The sequence below is a fragment of the Pseudophryne corroboree genome, chromosome 1, assembly GCF_028390025.1.
Source record: "Pseudophryne corroboree isolate aPseCor3 chromosome 1, aPseCor3.hap2, whole genome shotgun sequence".
Taxonomy (NCBI): domain Eukaryota; kingdom Metazoa; phylum Chordata; class Amphibia; order Anura; family Myobatrachidae; genus Pseudophryne; species Pseudophryne corroboree.
Window position 1 is genome coordinate 612,975,711 of NC_086444.1, and position 19,347 is coordinate 612,995,057.

A 19,347-nucleotide genomic window follows, 5' to 3' on the forward strand; every position below is an offset into this window, starting at 1 on the left:
AGGGGGAAGCTGACAGGGCCGACTTGAGGTATCGGTGAGGGGGCATCTCTTCGAATTCCAGCTTGTATCCCTGAGACACAATATCTATTGCCCAGGGATCCAACTGTGAGTGAACCCACTTGTGGCTGAAATTTCGGAGACGCGCCCCCACCGGGCCTAGCTCCGCCTGTGGATTTAGTGGAAGCCGGGGAGGACTTCTGTTCCTGGGAACTAGCTGTGTTGTGCAGCTTCTTTCCTCTGCCCCTGTCTCTGGCAAGAAAGGACGCACCTCGGACTTTCTTGTTTTTCTGTGATCGAAAGGACTGCATTTGGTAATACGGTGCTTTCTTAGGTTGTAAGGAAACATATGGCAAAAAATTTGACTTCCCAGCCGTAGCTGTGGAGACCAGGTCCGAGAGACCCTCCCCAAACAATTCCTCACCCTTGTAAGGTAAAACCTCCATGTGCCTTTTTGAGTCGGCATCACCTGTCCATTGCCGAGTCCACAGGACCCTTCTGGCAAGAATCGACATAGCATTTATTCTAGAACCTAGTAGGCTAATGTCTCTCTGAGCATCTCTCATATAAAGGACAGCGTCTTTAATATGCCCCAGGGTCATTAATATAGTATCCTTGTCTAAGGTATCAAGTTCCTCAGATAAGGTATCCGTCCATGCTGCTACAGCACTACACACCCAAGCCGACGCGATTGCCGGCCTCAGTAAGGTACCTGAATGTGTATAAATGGACTTCAGGGTAACCTCCTGTTTGCGATCCGCAGCATCTTTGAGGGTAGCCGTATCCTGTTACGGCAGGGCTACCTTCTTGGATAAGCGTGTCAAAGCTTTGTCCACCCTAGGGGAGGATTCCCAGCGTAACCTGTCCATTGGCGGGAAAGGATACACCATAAGAATCTTTTTGGAAATCTGCAGTTTTTTATCTGGAGATTCCCAAGCCTTTTCACATAACTCATTGAGCTCGTGTGAGGGGGGAAAAGTTACCTGCGGCTTCTTTTCCCCATACATATGAACCCTCCTGTCAGGGACTGGGGTTTCCTCCTTGATGTGCAACACATCCTTAATAGCTATAATCATATAACGGATGGATTTAGCCAATTTTGGCTGTAACTTTGCATCATCGTAATCGACACTGGAGTCAGAATCCATGTCGGTATCCGTGTCAATAATTTGGGATAGTGGGCGCTTCTGAGACCCTGTCGGCCTCTGCGACATAGGATCAGGCATGGGTTGGGACCCTGACTGTCCTGAGGTTTCAGCTTTGTCTAACCTTTTATGCAAGGAATTAACATTATCATTTAAAACCTTCCACATATCCATCCAATCAGGTGTCGGTGCCGTCGGCAGAGACACCACATTCATTTGCTCCCGCTCTGCTTCCACATAGCCTTCCTCATCAGACATGTCGACACAAGCGTACCGACACACCACACACACAGGGAATGCCCTTTTTGAAGACAGTTCCCCCACAAGGCCCTTTGGTGAGACAGAGAGAGAGTATGCCAGCACACACCCCAGCGCTATATAACCCAGGAATAACACAGTAACTTAATGTTAACCCAGTAGCTGCTGTATATTGTGTTTTTTGTGCCTAATTGTGTGCCCCCCCTCTCCTTTTACCCTTTTCTACCGTGATCTGCAGAGGAGAGCCTGGGGAGCTTCCTCTCAGCGGAGCTGTGGAGAAAAAATGGCGCTGGTGAGTGCTGAGGGAGAAGCCCCGCCCCCTCGACGGCGGGCTTCTGTCCCGCTAAATACATATCTTTTTGGCGGGGGCTCATACATATATACAGTGCCCAACTGTATATATGAGTACTTTTGCCAACAGAGGTCCATATGCTGCCCAGGGCCCCCCCCTGCGCCCTGCACCCTTACAGTGACCGGAGTATGTGAGGTGTGTTTGGAGCAATGGCGCACAGCTGCAGTGCTGTGCGTTACCTCATGTGAAGAACGGAGTCTTCTGCCGCCGATTTCGAAGTCTTCTTGCTTCTCATACTCACCCGGCTTCTGTCTTCCGGCTCTGCGAGGGGGACGGCGGTGCGGTTCTGGGATCGGACGACGAGGGTGAGATCCTGTGTACGATCCCTCTGGAGCTAATGGTGTCCAGTAGCCTAAGAAGCAGGACCTATCTTTAGAGAGTAGGGCTGCTTCTCTCCCCTCAGTCCCACGATGCAGGGAGTCTGTTGCCAGCAGAGCTCCCTGAAAATAAAAAACCTAACAAAATACTTTCTTACAGCAAGCTCAGGAGAGCTCACTGAACAGCACCCAGCTCGTCCGGGCACAGATTCAAACTGAGGTCTGGAGGAGGGACATAGAGGGAGGAGCCAGAGCACACCAGAATCTAAATTCTTTCTTAAAGTGCCCATGTCTCCTGCGGAGCCCGTCTATTCCCCATGGTCCTTATGGAGTCCCCAGCATCCACTAGGACGTTAGAGAAATTTGCAAATGGAGACCGCAAATTGTTCTCTAACGGGCAAAACCATGTGCACTGCAGGGGGGCAGATATAACATGTGCAGAGAGAGTTAGATTTGGGTGGGGTGTGTTCAAACAGAAATCTAAATTGCAGTGTAAAAATAAAGTAGACAGTATTTACCCTGCACAGAAACAATATAACCCCCCCAAATCTCACTCTCTCTGCACATGATACACCTGCCCCCCTGCAGTGCACATGGTTTTGCCCATGCGATCAGGTCTGAATAAGGCCCTTGATTTTATACACCTGTGGCAGCAATGGGCCTGATTGAAACACCCACCTGAATTTAATAATTAACAGTTGTGGGCAAATACTTTTGTCCATACAATATATATATATATATATATATATATATATGTGTATGTACTTCTCACATTGGAATCATGGTTTGTCTAAATGCACAGTTGAGACTGACTGCATAGAACTGAGAGTCTCCACCACCTGAGATTGTTCATTTCCACTGGAGCCAGTAACTATATGCTTCTTCAAGGTGTGAGCATGTGTAAAGTTTTATTGATGACATTTTCCCAAGTGTCTGGGTATTAACCCATCTGTGTAATTTTTTACATATATTTTTAGCAAATTAATCTTTTAGCTATATGAATTGTGCTAATTAATATACCCCCGGGAGGTATTTGATTGTCATATGTCAATAAAGCGTATGTATTTTTTTTACTATATACTGCTGTGTGGATGTATGCTTAAACGCCAATCAGGTTTCTGTTTGTGCCCTCTATACTATGATTATATAGCTACTAGAAATTATTTACTCAGCAGAACCAATACATTTTCATTCTTACCCACTCCTCTACATTGGGACCTTCTTGAACCACTCCAAAGGGCTTCTCCCAGTGAATGTTAGGGTCTCCATAACGCCAAATCTTACTTCTTGTCTTCTGAGCGAAGAAGGAGATGACACACAGAAGGATGACAATGATAAAGCCACACACTATAGCAATGGCCTTTGAAAGAGGGATAAAATATAACAAATAGTCAGTTATGTTAAAATGACTTTGGGAGAATGTTAAAAACAGATTATTTTTGTCCTATCTAAATACAATAAATATAGTCTCACCTCCTGTGGGTCCACCATGCAGTAGTGGTACAGGTACTGATTCATATAGCCTGCTCCAGAAGACACGGGACTGTAGATCTGGTTACACAGCATTGAAATCTGACTGTAGTACATGCTGCCTCCCATCTGGGACCTTGGATTCACCCCAACAACATAGACAATGGTGGCAATAAGATCCATGGTGGCTAATATAGCACTGCCCACTAATATACCCAAGAAAAACTTACGTGAACGGGATCCACTGGCCTTAGATACACTAGCTATAAAGAGCCCCAGCACTGCTACAAATGTTAACACACACATGGCCATCATAAAACCACTTGCAGCTTGAGGACTGGTCGTACCATAGCCATAACCATATCCACCCATGTATCCTCCATAACCACCCATGTACCCTCCTCCATAGCCACCACCCATGTATCCCATTCCCAACCCTCCATAATTGTATTCCCAAGCCAGAGTTGAGGCCACACAGGCAAAGATAGCCACACACAGGAAGACGACGATGCCCTGTAGAATTCGGACAATGCCAGGAGGAGAGTTCCATTTATAGAAGTTTTGTGGTGGGACATCTTCCTGATAGAATGAATCGGGGTGGGCAGCGTCAATGTTGTAAGCGTAGGATCCAGGAGCATGGCTGTTATGCTGAAGGTAAGAGGGTGGGCTGTAGTCTGGGGGGCTGTCGTAGCGTTTCTGGCTGTACATGGTATAGTTGTATTCTGTGGGATAATAATAAAAATATATACTCTTGTAACTCACAAAATATATTTGTTATTTATTATTATGTTTGTTTCCTATACTAATGTATATATCTCTCTCGCTTCCTCTGGTACATTCCCCTTATCGTATCTGTGTCGTGCACCACTTCTGTTTTCCTACCACTCCCCTTCTGTTTGCTCTCTCCATCATTCCTGTTGCTGATTCAATTCTTATCACATTATATTTACCTCTTTTCTATTCAGCTTGTTTTCTAATATGCAAGAAATGGAAAAACCTTATTTTTTCACACTTCTCCATCTTTACTTTATTTACACTCACGTCACTCACTCTCAATATTGCCTGCAAGAAGCAACACAGGTCCCCTCTCACACTGAATTTGATCTACTTGGCTCTTTCTACCCTGAATAATTCAAGAGCTCTGTGGACAGTGAGTACACTCCACAACAGGTGCCCACTAATCAAATGAAATGAGCAATTTGGTTGCATGTGAAAAGTTCTTATTAATGATTCCATTGTTCTGTAATGAGAACACTTAGATTCAAGTGATTTCATTACCCTGAAAAAATTATTTGGATTCCTGCTGTGAACTGCTGTAAGAAAATGACTGGTAATATACAGTATAAGCAAAACAGAAGAATATACCTCTACTCCTGATTCTTCTAATTGTAGAACATGTTACACAAAAGGGGTTCATTGCTAACAAATCCCTAAAGTACAGTGTCATACAACAAGCTATCATTTACTTCCATTGTACTGCTTGCACTGGATGCATGGAAAGTGTAATTGCTGATATTGTAGCTGGCTCTGAGCTTGTCGCACACTAGATAGAATGTTACATCAGGCGCACATAGTACCGCTACAATCCCCTTCCCAGTGAGAAGTTTTGAGGATACTTTTTTTAAAGTGTAAAGCTCATATTCTCTGCGGCCAATACAACATATGTCATTTGTCCCCCGCTGCTTGTCACATGCTAATGTGTCCATTTGACTTTTTCTACTCCCCTCCCCCATCGGTAACTTTTTGTTTGTGTGTAATGTGGCTGCTGTACCCACTTCTCTCTGTCCCATATTTTCCAGCCTGGGATATATTTGTGACAAGTGTCCTCCCTGGCTCTCCCCTTCCCTCTGCCCAGGTGTCTTGCCCATTACCTGTCTCCCCGAGTAATACGGTGTGTACTCCTGCTGCTGTCCGCTCCTGATCCGTGCCGCTGCTTGCTCTCCCGTTACCAGCTACCTATCTCCTTTCATGTTTCCGTCCCATCTATTTACTCTTCTGATCTTTTCCTTCCTTTTCTCCTTTAGTTCTGTGTGTTGGGATCCCGCAAGGTGCCTCCTTCCCTCACCTTTTCTGTGTCCCTGACTTCTCTGCACTTCTCACCTCTCTTTGTTGTCTGGTAATAATGGCGCTCCTGGATTAATGATTAGAGTCCAGCTCAGCCCACATTCACACTGAGAAATCCTCCCCTCAGGGCTGGCCAGCACTTGGATAACTTCACAATTCCCTGGGACAAGTGCATGGCTAGTTCTGCATTTTACACACTTTTAACCTCTCCTTTCTCACCTCCCGGGTTACAGGTGCAAAACTGGTGCTCCCGGTAAATGTCAGATATTACAGCAATATTTGGGAAATACTCTTAAATCATGAACAGGCTTGATGGTGTAAATGTGAAATAGGTGCATTAAAAATTAATAAATAATAATAATAATAATAATAATAATAATAATAATAATAAACCATACCACTGGCTATAATAATTAGACAGGAGTGATTCTGAAGCTGGAAATTATTACTGCTTATTACTTATTACACACAAAGGGCTTATTACCATCACATGAGCAGTCTTTCAAATGTTTCTTTAAAAAAATTACATGCAAAGTATGGGGTCTATGTACTAAGGGCCTGATTCAGACCTGATCGCTGCGGGCGCTCAGGAAGTAACTGCGCATGCTATGCACCGCAATGCGCACGCATGTCGGACAACAACGGACATTGCTGGTCAGCGACAGGATGGTGCAAAAAATCCGATCGCACGGGCGTTTGCAAAGTGATTGACAGGAAGAGGCCATTTGTGGGTGGTAACTGACGGTGTACTGGGAGTGTCCGGAAAAATGCAGGCGTGTCCAAGCGTTTTCAGGGAGGGAGCCTGACGACAGCTCCGGCACGATCAGTCTGTTCTCATCGCACTAAAGGAGTAAAGGGGACATGTACTAAGCAGTGATAAAAGTGGAGAAGTGAGCCAGTGGAGAAGTTGCTCATGGCAACCAATCAGCTGCTCTGTATACTTTTATAGTATGCAAATTATAAATGTTACGTCAATGCTGATTGGTTGTCATGGGCAACTTCTCCACTGGCTCACTTCTCCACTTTTATCACTGCTTAGTACATGTCCCCCTAAGTCCTGCGCTGCACAGAGACTGCACACAGTGGATTTTTGCAGCTGTCATACACATGCGATCTCACACTTGCACGGGTGAATTTACACTCCCCTTGGGCAGCGACTATCTGAACGCAGGACAGCAAAATTAGCAGCACAGCGATCAAGTCTGAATCACACCTTGGAGAGAGATACAGTGGACAGAGATAAAGTACCAGCCAAGCAGCTACTGTCCATTTTCAAACACAGCCTGTAATATAGCAGTTAGGACCTGGTACTTTATCTCTCTCCATGGCTTTGTACATTATTATTATTACTATTATTATTATTATTATTATCATTTACTTATATTGCGACCGAAGGGAACCGCAGCGTCCATTACACAGTACATAATCAAATGAGCAAACAAGAAAACAGCACTTACAGTTCAAGACAATACAGGACAGGTATGGAATTCCAGGGTTTAGCTGCCATCGAAATGAGTATGGAGTATAAGATAGTGTAAGTAAGAGAAGGAAAGGCACATGAGGGGAGAAGGCCCTGCTCTTGCGAGCTTGCAATCTAAATAGACCCCTATATTTGTTGCTACTGTCACTTCTCATTTTTTAAATTAATTTTCTAACCTGTGTTTCTCAAAGCGTGCAGTCAGGGGAGGCAGGGGAGGCAGTGCCTCCCCTGTCCTTAATGCTTAAAATAATACAAAGGAGATACTTATGACACAGATTTTGTGTCATAAGTATATTTGTATTATTTTAATCATTTTTTTCCGTGTTAAAAGTGTTTAGGAGGCACCGCTGTCGGTGCCTCCCGCTGACAATATAAAAGGTCCGGAAGTAGGGGGCGGGGCCAAGTAGCAGGGAGTACAATCCCAGTTAAAAAAAAGCCCTGTAAGCGGCACTAGTATGAGTGCCTCTTTGACAGGGGCATGCTTTCAGCCCATATGAAAGCACGCCCCTGTGACTGTGGAGGAGGTGATTGGGCGCCGGACATCCTTTTACATGGCACCGGTGGCGGCTGTGGGTATTATCACCCGCAGCCGCTGCTATGCCGTGACAACCCCTCCACATCAGCTGCCCTCCCAGCCACCTTCCCCCTTGCTGCACCCCAGTTCCTTACTCTCGGGTACCCGCCTGGTGCAGTTGATCGGGCTGACTCACCCCCTCCTATGCCGGATGACTCTCAACCGCGGCACGGGCCAGTCACAGCTGGCCCGACTACAGGTGGCCCCTGGGACCTGCTGGACAGCGCCGGCCTCGGTGAGTGTTAGAGATCCGGAGCGGGAGGGGGGGTGGGGATGGGGGCGGGCGATGGGGGAGTGTAATCACCGGCAATAGACGGAGCAGGGGCAGCGGGGGGGAATTGTAAGCAACGGTAATAAAAATAGCAGGAGCGGGAGGGGGGGGGGAGAGAATAGTGACCACTGCTCCCTTCATGTCTGGCCTGACCATTTGGAGAACTCGACAGGGGTAGTGCTCAGGCGGGCAGTGGAACTAGATTGAAGTTACTGGTACCAGGATAGTCTGGTCTGCTACCAGGAAGGTGTCCAACTGCTGTTGCAAGCCCTCAAGGGTGCAGGGCAATGCAGATCTCCCTCTCCCTGTCACCCACTAATGTCGCACTCGCTTTAGCGTATCCCTCTCCCTGTCACCCACTACTGTCACCCTCTTCCTGTCATCACCCTCTCCCTGGCGTCACTCCCTGTCACCCACTGCTGCCACCCTCCCCGTCATCCTTTCCCTGGCATCATCCACTGCTGTCACCCTCTCCCTGGCATCACCCTCTTTGTGTCGTCACTCTCTCCCTGGTGTCCTCTCCCTGCAATCACCCTCTCCCTGGCGTTACTCCCTGTCTCCCACTGCTGCCACCCTCTCCCTGGCATCACCCTCCCTGTCACCCTCTCCCTGGCATCATCCACTGCTGTCACCCTCTCCCTGGCATCACACTCTTACTGTCACCCTCTCCCTGGTGTCCTCTCCCTGCAATCACCCTCTCCCTGGCGTTACTCCCTGTCACCCACTGCTGCCACCCTCTCCCTGGCGTCACCCTCCCTGTCAACCTCTCCCTGGCATCATCCACTGCTGTCACCCTCTCCCTGGCGTCACACTCCTTCTGTCACCTTCTCCCTGGCGTCACGCTCTTTCTGTCACCCTCTCCCTGGCGTCACCCACTTTTTGTCATCCACAGCTGTCACCCTCTCTCTAGCGTCACCCTCTCCCTGTCACCCACTGCTGGCTATTTTGTTGTCCAGGACTTCCATTAACTTAATAGCGCCACACCCACGGTGCTATTAAGTTAATGGAAACTCTGGACAACAAAATTGCATTCATGTTCTCCTCCCACTCCCTCCCCAGTCCCAAACAGTAATTTATTTTTTTCTATAAAAATTTCCAATATATTAGCCGCCTGCTCATCACAAGTTTAATGAGCAGGCAGGCTGCGGGCATTGGCGGCAGTGGTGGCATCAGACTGAGATGCGAAATAGTGGTGGAGTGCCAGGGCAGTTGATGTGTGGGCGAGTTTGTAAGGCGGTGGTGGGGGTAGTGGGCATTGGCTCAGGAGCAGTCGCGGGCATTGGCTTAGCGGCGGTAGGGGTCATCGGCGGGATTCGGCGGACATTATGACTGCAGTGCCTCACCAGCCACTGACCTCACCGCACGCCACTGCTATTTGTGTGCTGTGTGCAAGGGTGTAGCTACCATAGGTGGAGGCGCTGCAGCTGCTATGGGGCCCAGAGCTGAGAGGGGCCCACCTTCCCTGTCACAGTTACATGTGTTATATACATTTTTCACCATTGGGTGGTACACAGGGGGACTTACAACTGTTGCCTACAATATATCTAGTTATGCCCTTGGAACTGATCATTGTAATGTGATATAAAATGAACTGCGGCACTGTAATGTGGCAGTATGAAGGCACTATAGTGTGGCATAATATGAATTAGAGGAACTGTGAATTGGGGTAATGTGTGGCATAATGTGTACTGGCAGCCCTACAATGTGATATGACACATTAACTTAGTCACTACTATTGTTTAGAAAATGAACTAGGGCACTATTATGGGGTATAAAAGTTAACAATTTCTGTGGAGAAGTGTCTCTTTAGAAGCATTGGGTCAGGAGACGGTTCAAAATGTTGCTATGCGGCCCACAAAGTTCTGGCTACGCCCCTAGCTGCGTGTTATAGTCCTTAGGGACATATCCACTTACCTGTGGTGTTTGTTGCTCTGGGAAAGGTCAGGGTATAGTGCCAGGATTTTTTTAATTATTCTGTATATTCATGGTCAAAAGATAGACAGGGTTAAAAGGTCGACATGAAAATGGTCTACGTAAAAAAGGTAGACAGGTCTTTTAAAAATGTTACATGTTTTTGGACTTTTTCATACCTTCTCTATCCATGTCAGCATAGAGTTTGCAATAAACCTTGTGGCGAGCGCAGCGAGCCACCACGCCCAAAGCGTGGCGAGCGAAGCGAGCACCTAGAGGGGATGCCTTTCTACAGTTAGGGGTCCCAGATGACAAAACTATCCACACAAACCCCAAAAATGCAAAAAAAATGGTGTCTACCTTTTTTTGTCGACCATTTTCATGTCGCTCTTTTGACCCTGTCGACCTTTTGACCCTGTCTGCTTTTTCATGTCTACCTTTTGACTGTCATGTGGTGTCTATCTATTGACTGTCTAACTAGACACTGTCTGTCTATTATACCACACCCATGAAAGGGCCTACTATTGTCAGTACAGACTAAGCGTTTATTTTTTGTTTTTTATTTCTTGAAGTATTTGATTTTCTTCCAGACCACACTATGGCCCTCATTCCGAGTTGTTCGCTCGTTATTTTTCTTCGCATCGGTGTGATTTTCCGCTAACTGCGCATGCGCAATGTTCGCACTGCGGCTGCGTCAAGTAAATTTGCTAAGAAGTTTGGTATTTTACTCACGGCATTACGAGGTCTTTTCTTCGTTCTGGTGATCGGAGTGTGATTGACAGGAAGTGGGTGTTTCTGGGCGGAAACTGACCGTTTTATGGGTGTGTGTGAAAAAACGCAGCCGTTTCTGGGAAAAACGCGGGAGTGGCTGGAGAAACGGGGGAGTGTCTGGGCGAACGCTGGGTGTGTTTGTGACGTCAAACCAGGAACGACAAGCACTGAACTGATCGCACTGGAAGAGTAAGTGTCGAGCTACTCAGAAACTGCAAAGAAAAGTCTTTTCGCAATATTGCGAATACTTCGTTTGCAATTCAGCTAAGCTAAGATTCACTCCCAGAGGGCGGCGGCTTAGCGTGTGCACTGCTACGAAAAGCGGCTAGCGAGCGAACAACTCGAAATGAGGGCCAATATTTGTAAATGTGTGCCTACAAGGAGGATAAAGTAATTAGGATAAACCATAGGAAATATGGGCAGGTTATTGAGAATGGGTGTGGTCGATAGTAGGCCCTTCCACTTGCCGAAAAATAACCTCGATTGTCAGGATGACCAAAATATTGAATAGTGTGTATATAGCTTTATAAGAAGATTACTGTGAAACTATTTTAACCTACAGCATATTCGCCAAAACTTTGCATGATTTTTTCAATACGTTTTGTGAGCACTTTGCTTGTGCTTGCCTTCTGCTTAATTATTCAAGTGAACACTTCTTATTTTTTGTTTTTGCGTGTGTGAAAGGTCACTGTGAAAGGTCACTAAGCCTAGAACTGGAGACCCCATAATTTATGAAGGAAAATTTGTGAGAACCACGTGTTTGCAGTCAGATTTATGTAAAAACAAACATTGTTAGCTAAGGATTGTAGCTTTTTGTGTAGATGTGTTAGTTTTTACTGGTTGTTGCATGGTTTATTAGGTCAAGGTAATTGTTAATGGGGGCTTTTAGCTATTCGAGGCAACTATGAAATGCAAAGTTTTACAAAACGTTGTAGTTTGCTCCATATTTTACAGTCCCCACTGAAAACAATTGGATTATAGTCTATAGTTACTTTGTTGAATACAGGAAATAGTGATGATGTCTCATGCATTTAACTGTTGTTCAATATTCCCATAATATGGCTATAGTCACGCGGAAACAGTTACCTTCAATGGGACACAGTTTGCACCAACCGGGCGTACTTTTCATAAGAAGCATTTTTCTGCTCACAACTATGCCATATATGCCTGCTGTCGAGGAAAGTCCAGATGTCTTCTGAATTTATGGGGAGCCCCATCAACTCCCAGAATATCTTTTGAAATGGGTGTGACGAGACAGGAAAAGGGGGCGGAGAGAAGGGGAGGGAGGGTTGTACTCAATGACATCATTTGTTTTAGTTGTGTTTTCTTTTTTTTTAAATTGCCTGCTTAAACCTTGACACTGAATGCAAGGTTATTACACTTGGTCCAAAAAGTGTAAGTGGAATAAAATGCTTCTAGTTATATAATATATCTATATGTGGCCCCTTACAAACTTGCCCTAGTTCTCTCTGCGTCAGTTCTCAGTTATGCTTCATTGGCTAAAGTAATTATTGCATATTGCGACTCACTGCATCTCTTTAGAGTCGTTGATGAGCACTAACCCATACTTGCTTATTATCATCAAGGTGTCAGTTCATCTACTTTAATACTCAGTTTCACTTCATTGGGACTCAGGGACCACTGAGGTAACAAACCAAAGTTCCCAGTATTTTAGAATTTCCATAAGACTCTCAAATTGCATTAATAAAGTGTACCTGAATGTGCATCCTAAATATTCTTAATATTCCTACCTCCTATTTTACACTTGTTATTTTGGGCTATTGGCATATGATAACCTATTTGGATTTATATGTGATCTTTTCCTTAAGATTACTTAATAAAATGATGTTGTCAAAAATCATCTCTTTATTTTATAGTGGCAGGCAGACCTTAATATTTTTACATCCATATATTTGGTCTGTGACCTACGCAGCAACAGTTTCTTGTCACTATTACTCTTTTTAGGACATCAGCAAAGTGTTCTTTTTACAACCAGTAGGTCTAGTGTGTTTTTATTTTGAGTGCTGAGGTTCATAGATATGTGAAGTATTATATCACACACATTAGAGTATTGTTTCCAGTGTCGGACTGGGACATGAAGGGCCCACCGGGGGGGGCTGCAGTGATAGGGGCCCATACTTAGGGGTGTGGCCAGCCTATACAGGGGGTGTGGCCAGCCTCCACAGAGGCTTGAAATACACAATAGTTTTAGTGCAGTGTAATGCAACATATCTACCATGTATAATACAAGTGCACAGTCTGGAACCTGATCCCTAGAGGAAGGAGTGGGCCCTCAGGCAGTGGGGCCTACCGGTGGTTTCCCTGGTACCCCTGTGGGCCAGTACGACCCTGATTGTTTCTACTGTTTACCATACAGTATGTGCCTCTGCCCCATCCCCTTTACCATCCATTTCACTGCTATCTCCCTATCTGTGCCTCTGATCCCTCCTTATTTTTGCCCTCTTTACCATGCCTGCCTCTGTCACCCTTACCATATGTGCTTTTGGCGCTCCTCATATGTATATCATATGTATATCTGCCCCGTCATGCCCATTTCTCCATGGTTAGTGTCTGCCGATCAGAACTGGCGTGGAAGAACAGAGACACAACTGTTTACATCATCACATAATGGAACCTAAGGATGGTAGGTAATCACTATTTCTCTAACGTCCTAGTGGATGCTGGGAACTCCGTAAGGACCATGGGGAATAGCGGGCTCCGAAGGAGGCTGGGCACTCTAGAAAGATCTTAGACTACCTGGTGTGCACTGGCTCCTCCCACTATGACCCTCCTCCAAGCCTCAGTTAGATTTCGTGCCCGGCCGAGGTTGGATGCACACTAGGGGCTCTCCTGAGCTCTTAGAAAGTTATAGTCTTAGAATTTGTTATTTTCAGTGAGACCTGCTGGCAACAGGCTCACTGCAGCGAGGGACTAAGGGGAGAAGAAGCGAACTCGCCTGCTTGCAGCCGGATTGGGCTTCTTAGGCTACTGGACACCATTAGCTCCAGAGGGATCGACCGCAGGCCCAGCCTTGATGTTCGGTCCCGGAGCCGCGCCGCCGTCCCCCTTACAGAGCCAGAAGCAAGAAGATGGTCCGGAAAATCGGCGGCATGAAGACTCTGTCTTCACCAAGGTAGCGCACAGCACTGCAGCTGTGCGCCATTGCTCCTCTCACACACTTCACACTCCGGTCACTGAGGGTGCAGGGCGCTGGGGGGGGCGCCCTGAGGCAGCAATAAAAACACCTTGGCTGGCTAAAATACCTCAATATATGGCCCCAGGGGCTATATATGAGGTAAATACCCCTGCCAGAATTCCATAAAAAACGGGAGAATAGGCCGCGAAAAAGGGGCGGAGCCTATCTCCTCAGCACACTGGCGCCATTTTTCCCTCACAGCTCGGCTGGAGGGAAGCTCCCTGGCTCTTCCCTGCAATTCTACAGTACAGTAAGAGGGAAAAGAGAGGGGGGGCATTAAAATTGGCACTGTATACAGTATATTGTATAAAAGCTATTAGGGACATAACTCAGTTAGTCCCTGTATATATATAGCGCTCTGGTGTGTGCTGGCATACTCTTACTCTGTCCCCCCAAAGGGCTTTTGTGGGTCCTGTCCTCGTTTAGAGCATTCCCTGTGTGTCTGCGGTGTGTCGGTACGGCTGTGTCGACATGTTGAATGAGGAGGCTTATATGGTGACAGAACAGAGGCCGATATATGTGATGTCGCCCCCTGTGGGGCCGACACCAGAGTGGATGGATAGGTGAAAGGTATTAACCGACAATGTCAACTCCTTACATAAAAGGGTGGATGACGTAACAGCTGTGGGACAGCCGGCTTCGCAGCCCGCGCTTACCCAGGCGTCTCAAAGGCCATCAGGGGCTCAAAAACGCCCGCTCTCTCAGATGGCAGACACAGATGTCGACACGGAGTCTGACTCCAGTGTCGACAAGGTGGAGACATATACACAATCCACTAGGAACATCCGTGACGTGATCCCGGCAATAAAAAATGTGTTATACATTTCTGACTTTAACCCAAGCACCTCTAAAAATGGGTTTTAGGTTTGGGGAGAAAAAACAGGCAGTGTTTTGTTCCCCCATCAGATGAATAAATGAAGTGTGTGAAAGCGTGGGTTTCCCCGTTAAGAAACTGGTAATTTATAAAAAGTTACTGATGGCGTACCCTTTCCCGCCAGGTGGATAAGTTACGCTGGGAGATATCCCCTAGGGTGGATAAGGCGCTCACACGTTTGTCAAAAAAGGTGGCACTGCCGTCTTAGGATACGGCCACTTTAATAGGTACCTGTTGATAAAAAACAGGAGGCTATCCTGAAGTCTGTATTTACACACTCAGGTACTAGACTGAGACCTGCAGATAGTGCTGCTGCAGCGTGGTCGGTGACCCTGTCAAACAGGGATACTAGTTGGAAAACATAAAAACATATTAAAGACGTCGTCTTATATATGGGGGATGCACAGAGGGATATTTTGCCGGCTGGCATCCAAAATAAATGTAATGTCCATTCTGTCAGGAGGGTATTAGAGACCTGTCACTGGACAGGTGATGCTGACTTAAAAAGCGCATAGAGAGCCTTATAAGGGTGAGGAATTATTTGGGGATGGTCTCTGGGACCTCGTATCCACAGCAACTGCTGGGAAGAAATAATTTTACCTCAGGTTTCCTCACAGACAAAGGTACAATCCTTTCGGCTTCAGAAAAGCAAGCGGGTCAAATGGCGCTTCCTTTCTGTACAGAGACAAGGGTAGAGGGAAAAAAGCTGCACCAGTCAGCCTGTTCCCAGAATCAAGATTCTTCCCCCGCCTCCTGTGAGGCCACACCATGACGCGGGTGCTCCACAGGTGTAGCCAGGTACGGTGGGGGGCCGTCTCAAAAAATTTCAGCAATTAGTGGGCTCGCTCACAGGTGGATCCCTGTTTCTTTCAAGTAGTATTTCAGGGGTACAAGCTGGAATTCGAGATGTCTCCCCCCAGCCGTTTCCTAAAATATGCCTTGCTGACAACTCCCTCAGGCAGGGAGGCTGTGCTAGAGGCAATTAATAAGCGGTATTCCCAGCAGGTAATACTCAAGGTGCCCCTACTTCAACAAGGACGGGGTTACTATTCCACACGGGTTGGGGTACCGAAACCGCATGGTTCGGTGTGACCCATTTTATATTTAAAATCCTTGAACACAAAAATTCAAGTTCAAGATGGAATCGCTCAGGGCTGTTATTCCAAGCCTGGACGAGGGGGATTACATGGTATCCTGGGACATCAAGGATGCTTACCTGCATGTCCCCATTTACCATCCTCGCCAGGAGTACCTCAGATTTGTGGTACAGGATTACCATTACCAAGTCCAGACACTGCCGTTTGGACTGTACATGGCACCGAGGGTGTTTTATCAAGGTAATGGCCGAAATGTTGATACTCCTTCAAAAAAGGGGAGTTGTAATTATCCCGTACTTGGACAATCTCGTTATAAGGGCGAGGTCCAAGGAGCAGTTGGTAGTCGGGGTAGCACTATTTTGGAAAGTGCTACAACAGCATGGTTGGATTCTAAACAGTCCAAAGTCACAGCTGGTTCCTATGACACGTCTACTGTTCCTGGGGATGGTTCTGGACATAAACCAGAAATAGTGTTTCTCCCGGAGGAGAAAGCCAAGGAGTTGTCATCTCTAGTCAGAGACCTCCTGAAGCCAAAATAGGTAGCGGTGCATCATTGCACGCGAGTACTGGGAAAAATGGTAGCTTCCTACGAAGCAATCCCATTAGGCAGGTTCCATACAAGAACTTTTCAGAGGGACCTGTTGGACAAGTGGTCCGGATCGCATCTTCCGATGCATAGGCTGATAACCCTGTCTCCAAGGACCAGGGTATCTCTACTGTGGTGGCTGCAGAGTGCCCATCTTCAAGAGGGCCGCAGGTTCGGCATACAGGACTAGGTCCTAGTGACCATGGATTCCAGCCTTTGAGGCTGGGAGGCAGTCACACAGGGAAGAAATTTCCAGGGACTTTGGTCAAGTCAGGTTATTTCCCTACACATAAATATTCTGGACCTGAGGGCCATTTACAATGCCCTGAGGCCGGCAAGGCCTCTGCTTCAAAACCAGCCGGTACTGATCCAATCAGACAACATCACGGCAGTCGCCCATGTAAACCAACAGGGCGGCACAAGAAGCAGGATGGCGATGGCAGAAGCCACAAGGATTCTCCGATAGGCGGAAAATCATGTGTTAGCACTGTCAGCAGTGTTCATTCCCGGAGTGGACAACTGGGAAGCAGATCTTCTCAACAGACACGACCTCCACCCGGGAAAATGGGGACTTCCTCCAGAAGTCTTCCAATAGGATTGTACACCATTGGGAAAGGCCACAGGTGGACATGATGGCGTCCCGCCTCAACAAAAAGCTATAAAAGATATTGCACCGGGTCAAGGGACCCTCAGGCGATAGCTATGGACGCTCTGGTAACACCGTGGGTGTACCAGTCGGTTTATGTGTTCTCCCCTCTGCCTCTCATACCAAAGGTACTGAGAATAATAAGAAGGCGAGGAGTAAGAACGATACTCGTGGATGGCCAAGAAGAGCTTGGTACCCAGAACTTCAAGAATTTATATCAGAGGACCCATGGCCTCTGCCACTCAGACAGGACCTGCGGCAGCAGGGGCCCTGTCTGTTCCAAGACTTACCGCGGCTGCGTTTGTCGGCATGGCGGTTGAACGCCGGATCCTGAAGGAAAAGGGCATTCCGGAGGAAGTCATTCCTACGCTTACTAAAGCCAGGAAAGAGGTTACAGCAACTCATTATCACCGCATATGGCGAAAATATGTTGCATGGTGTGAGGCCGAAAGGGCCCCAACAGAGGAATTTCAACTAGGTCGATTTCTGCATTTCCTGCAAGCAGGAGTGACTATGGGCCTTAAATTGGGTTCCATTAAGGTACAGATCTCGGCTCTGTCGATTTTCTTTCAAAAAGAACTAGCTTCAGTACCTGAAGTTCAGACATTTATAAAAGGAGTGCTGCAGAGTCAGCCCCCGTTTGTGCCTCCTGTGGCACCTTGGGATCTCAACGTGGTGTTGAGTTTCTTAAAATCACATTGGTTTGAACCACTAAAAACCGTGGATCTGAAATATCTCACGTGGAAGGTGGTTATGTTATTGGCCTTGGCTTCTGCCAGGCGAGTATCAAAGTTGGCGGCTTTGTCTTGTAAAAGCCCTTATTTGATTTTCCATATGGATAGGGCAGAATTGAGGACTCGTCCCCAGTTTCTCCCAAAGGTGGTGTCAGCGTTTCACCTGAACCAGCCTATTGTGGTGCCTAGGCTACTAGGGACTTGGAGGACTCCAAGTTGCTAGACGTTGTCAGGGCACTGAAAATATATGTTTCCAGAACGGCTAGAGTCAGAAAATCTGACTCGCTGTTTATCCTATATGCACCTAACAAGCTGGGTGCTCCTGCTTCTAAGCAGACTATTGCTCGTTGGATTTGTAGTACAATTCAGCTTGCACATACTGTGGCAGGCCTGCCACAGCCAAAATCTGTCAATGCCCATTCCACAAGGAAGGTGGGCTCATCTTGGGCGGCTGCCCGAGAGGTCTCGGCTTTACAATTTTGCCGAGCAGCTACTTGGTCAGGGGCAAACACGTTTGCAAAAATTCTACAAATTTGATACCCTGGCTGAGGAGGACCTGGAGTTCTCTCATTCAGTGCTGCAGAGTCATCCGCACTCTCCCGCCCGTTTGGGAGCTTTGGTATAATCCCCATGGTCCTTACGGAGTTCCCAGCATCCACTAGGACGTTAGAGAAAATAAGAATTTACTCACCGGTAATTCTATTTCTCGTAGTCCGTAGTGGATGCTGGGCGCCCATCCCAAGTGCGGTTTATCTGCAATACTTGTACATAGTTATGGTTAACTAAATCGGGTTATTGTTGAGCCATCTGTTGAGAGGCTCTATTGTTTCATACTGTTAACTGTGTTTCATATCACGAGTTGTACGGTGTGATTGGTGTGGCTGGTATGAGTCTTACCCGGGATTCAAAATCCTTCCTTATTGTGTACGCTCGTCCGGGCACAGTACCTAACTGAGGCTTGGAGGAGGGTCATAGTGGGAGGAGCCAGTGCACACCAGGTAGTCTAAGATCTTTCTAGAGTGCCCAGCCTCCTTCGGAGCCCGCTATTCCCCATGGTCCTTACGGAGTTCCCAGCATCCACTACGGACTACGAGAAATAGAATTACCGGTGAGTAAATTCTTATTTTTCCTTTAACAAATGCCTTTTTCTCACTGCTGGTGAGAACAGTTCTATTGCTGGTGGTAAGACTGCCTTTACATTGGGAAACCTATTTAACAAGTATCATGGCTGAACTTGTACCACCCGGTACTTACACATAATTTTTTTAAGCATGCTTTAGGGAAGGATGGGGTAAGATGATCCAAGTTTTACTTAAAGTTTATTATTCAACAATGAAACAATTGTAATACATCTGTTCAGCATTACAACTATTCAACATTCCACCTATCAACGTTGCATGGAAATATGACGTGTTGCTCCCTTTTTGCTGTTCCTACAACCTTCTTAGGTTAAGGTAGCTTCTCCAGCAAATAGCTTTGGAGAGAGATATCAAAACGTGGAAAGAGATAAAGTGGAGAGAGATAAAGGGCCAGATGTAATGATGCCCAAGATCTGCGGAGGTGTGGGATGCCGGCCGACCTTGGACGTTTTTTTAAAGGGACAA

At 46.8% G+C, this 19,347-nt stretch overlaps 1 protein-coding gene across 2 annotated transcripts in view; it reads right to left on the bottom strand.

Moving 5' to 3' along the window:
• The window catches only part of LOC134902637 (occludin-like), a 68,025-nt gene extending 62,348 nt beyond the window's left edge, over window positions 1–5,677 (bottom strand). The window contains exons 1-3 of one of the 2 annotated variants that reach the window (XM_063914403.1): window positions 5,411–5,677; window positions 3,543–4,261; window positions 3,268–3,429 (exon numbers count right to left, since the gene is read on the bottom strand). In XM_063914403.1, coding sequence (XP_063770473.1) covers window positions 3,268–3,429; window positions 3,543–4,247 — 867 coding nt within the window. In that variant the 5' untranslated portion in view covers window positions 4,248–4,261; window positions 5,411–5,677. The remainder of the gene's footprint in view (window positions 1–3,267; window positions 3,430–3,542; window positions 4,262–5,410) is intronic. The other variant, XM_063914404.1, reaches the window with a different exon arrangement.
• Window positions 5,678–19,347: the final 13,670 nt, after the last annotated feature.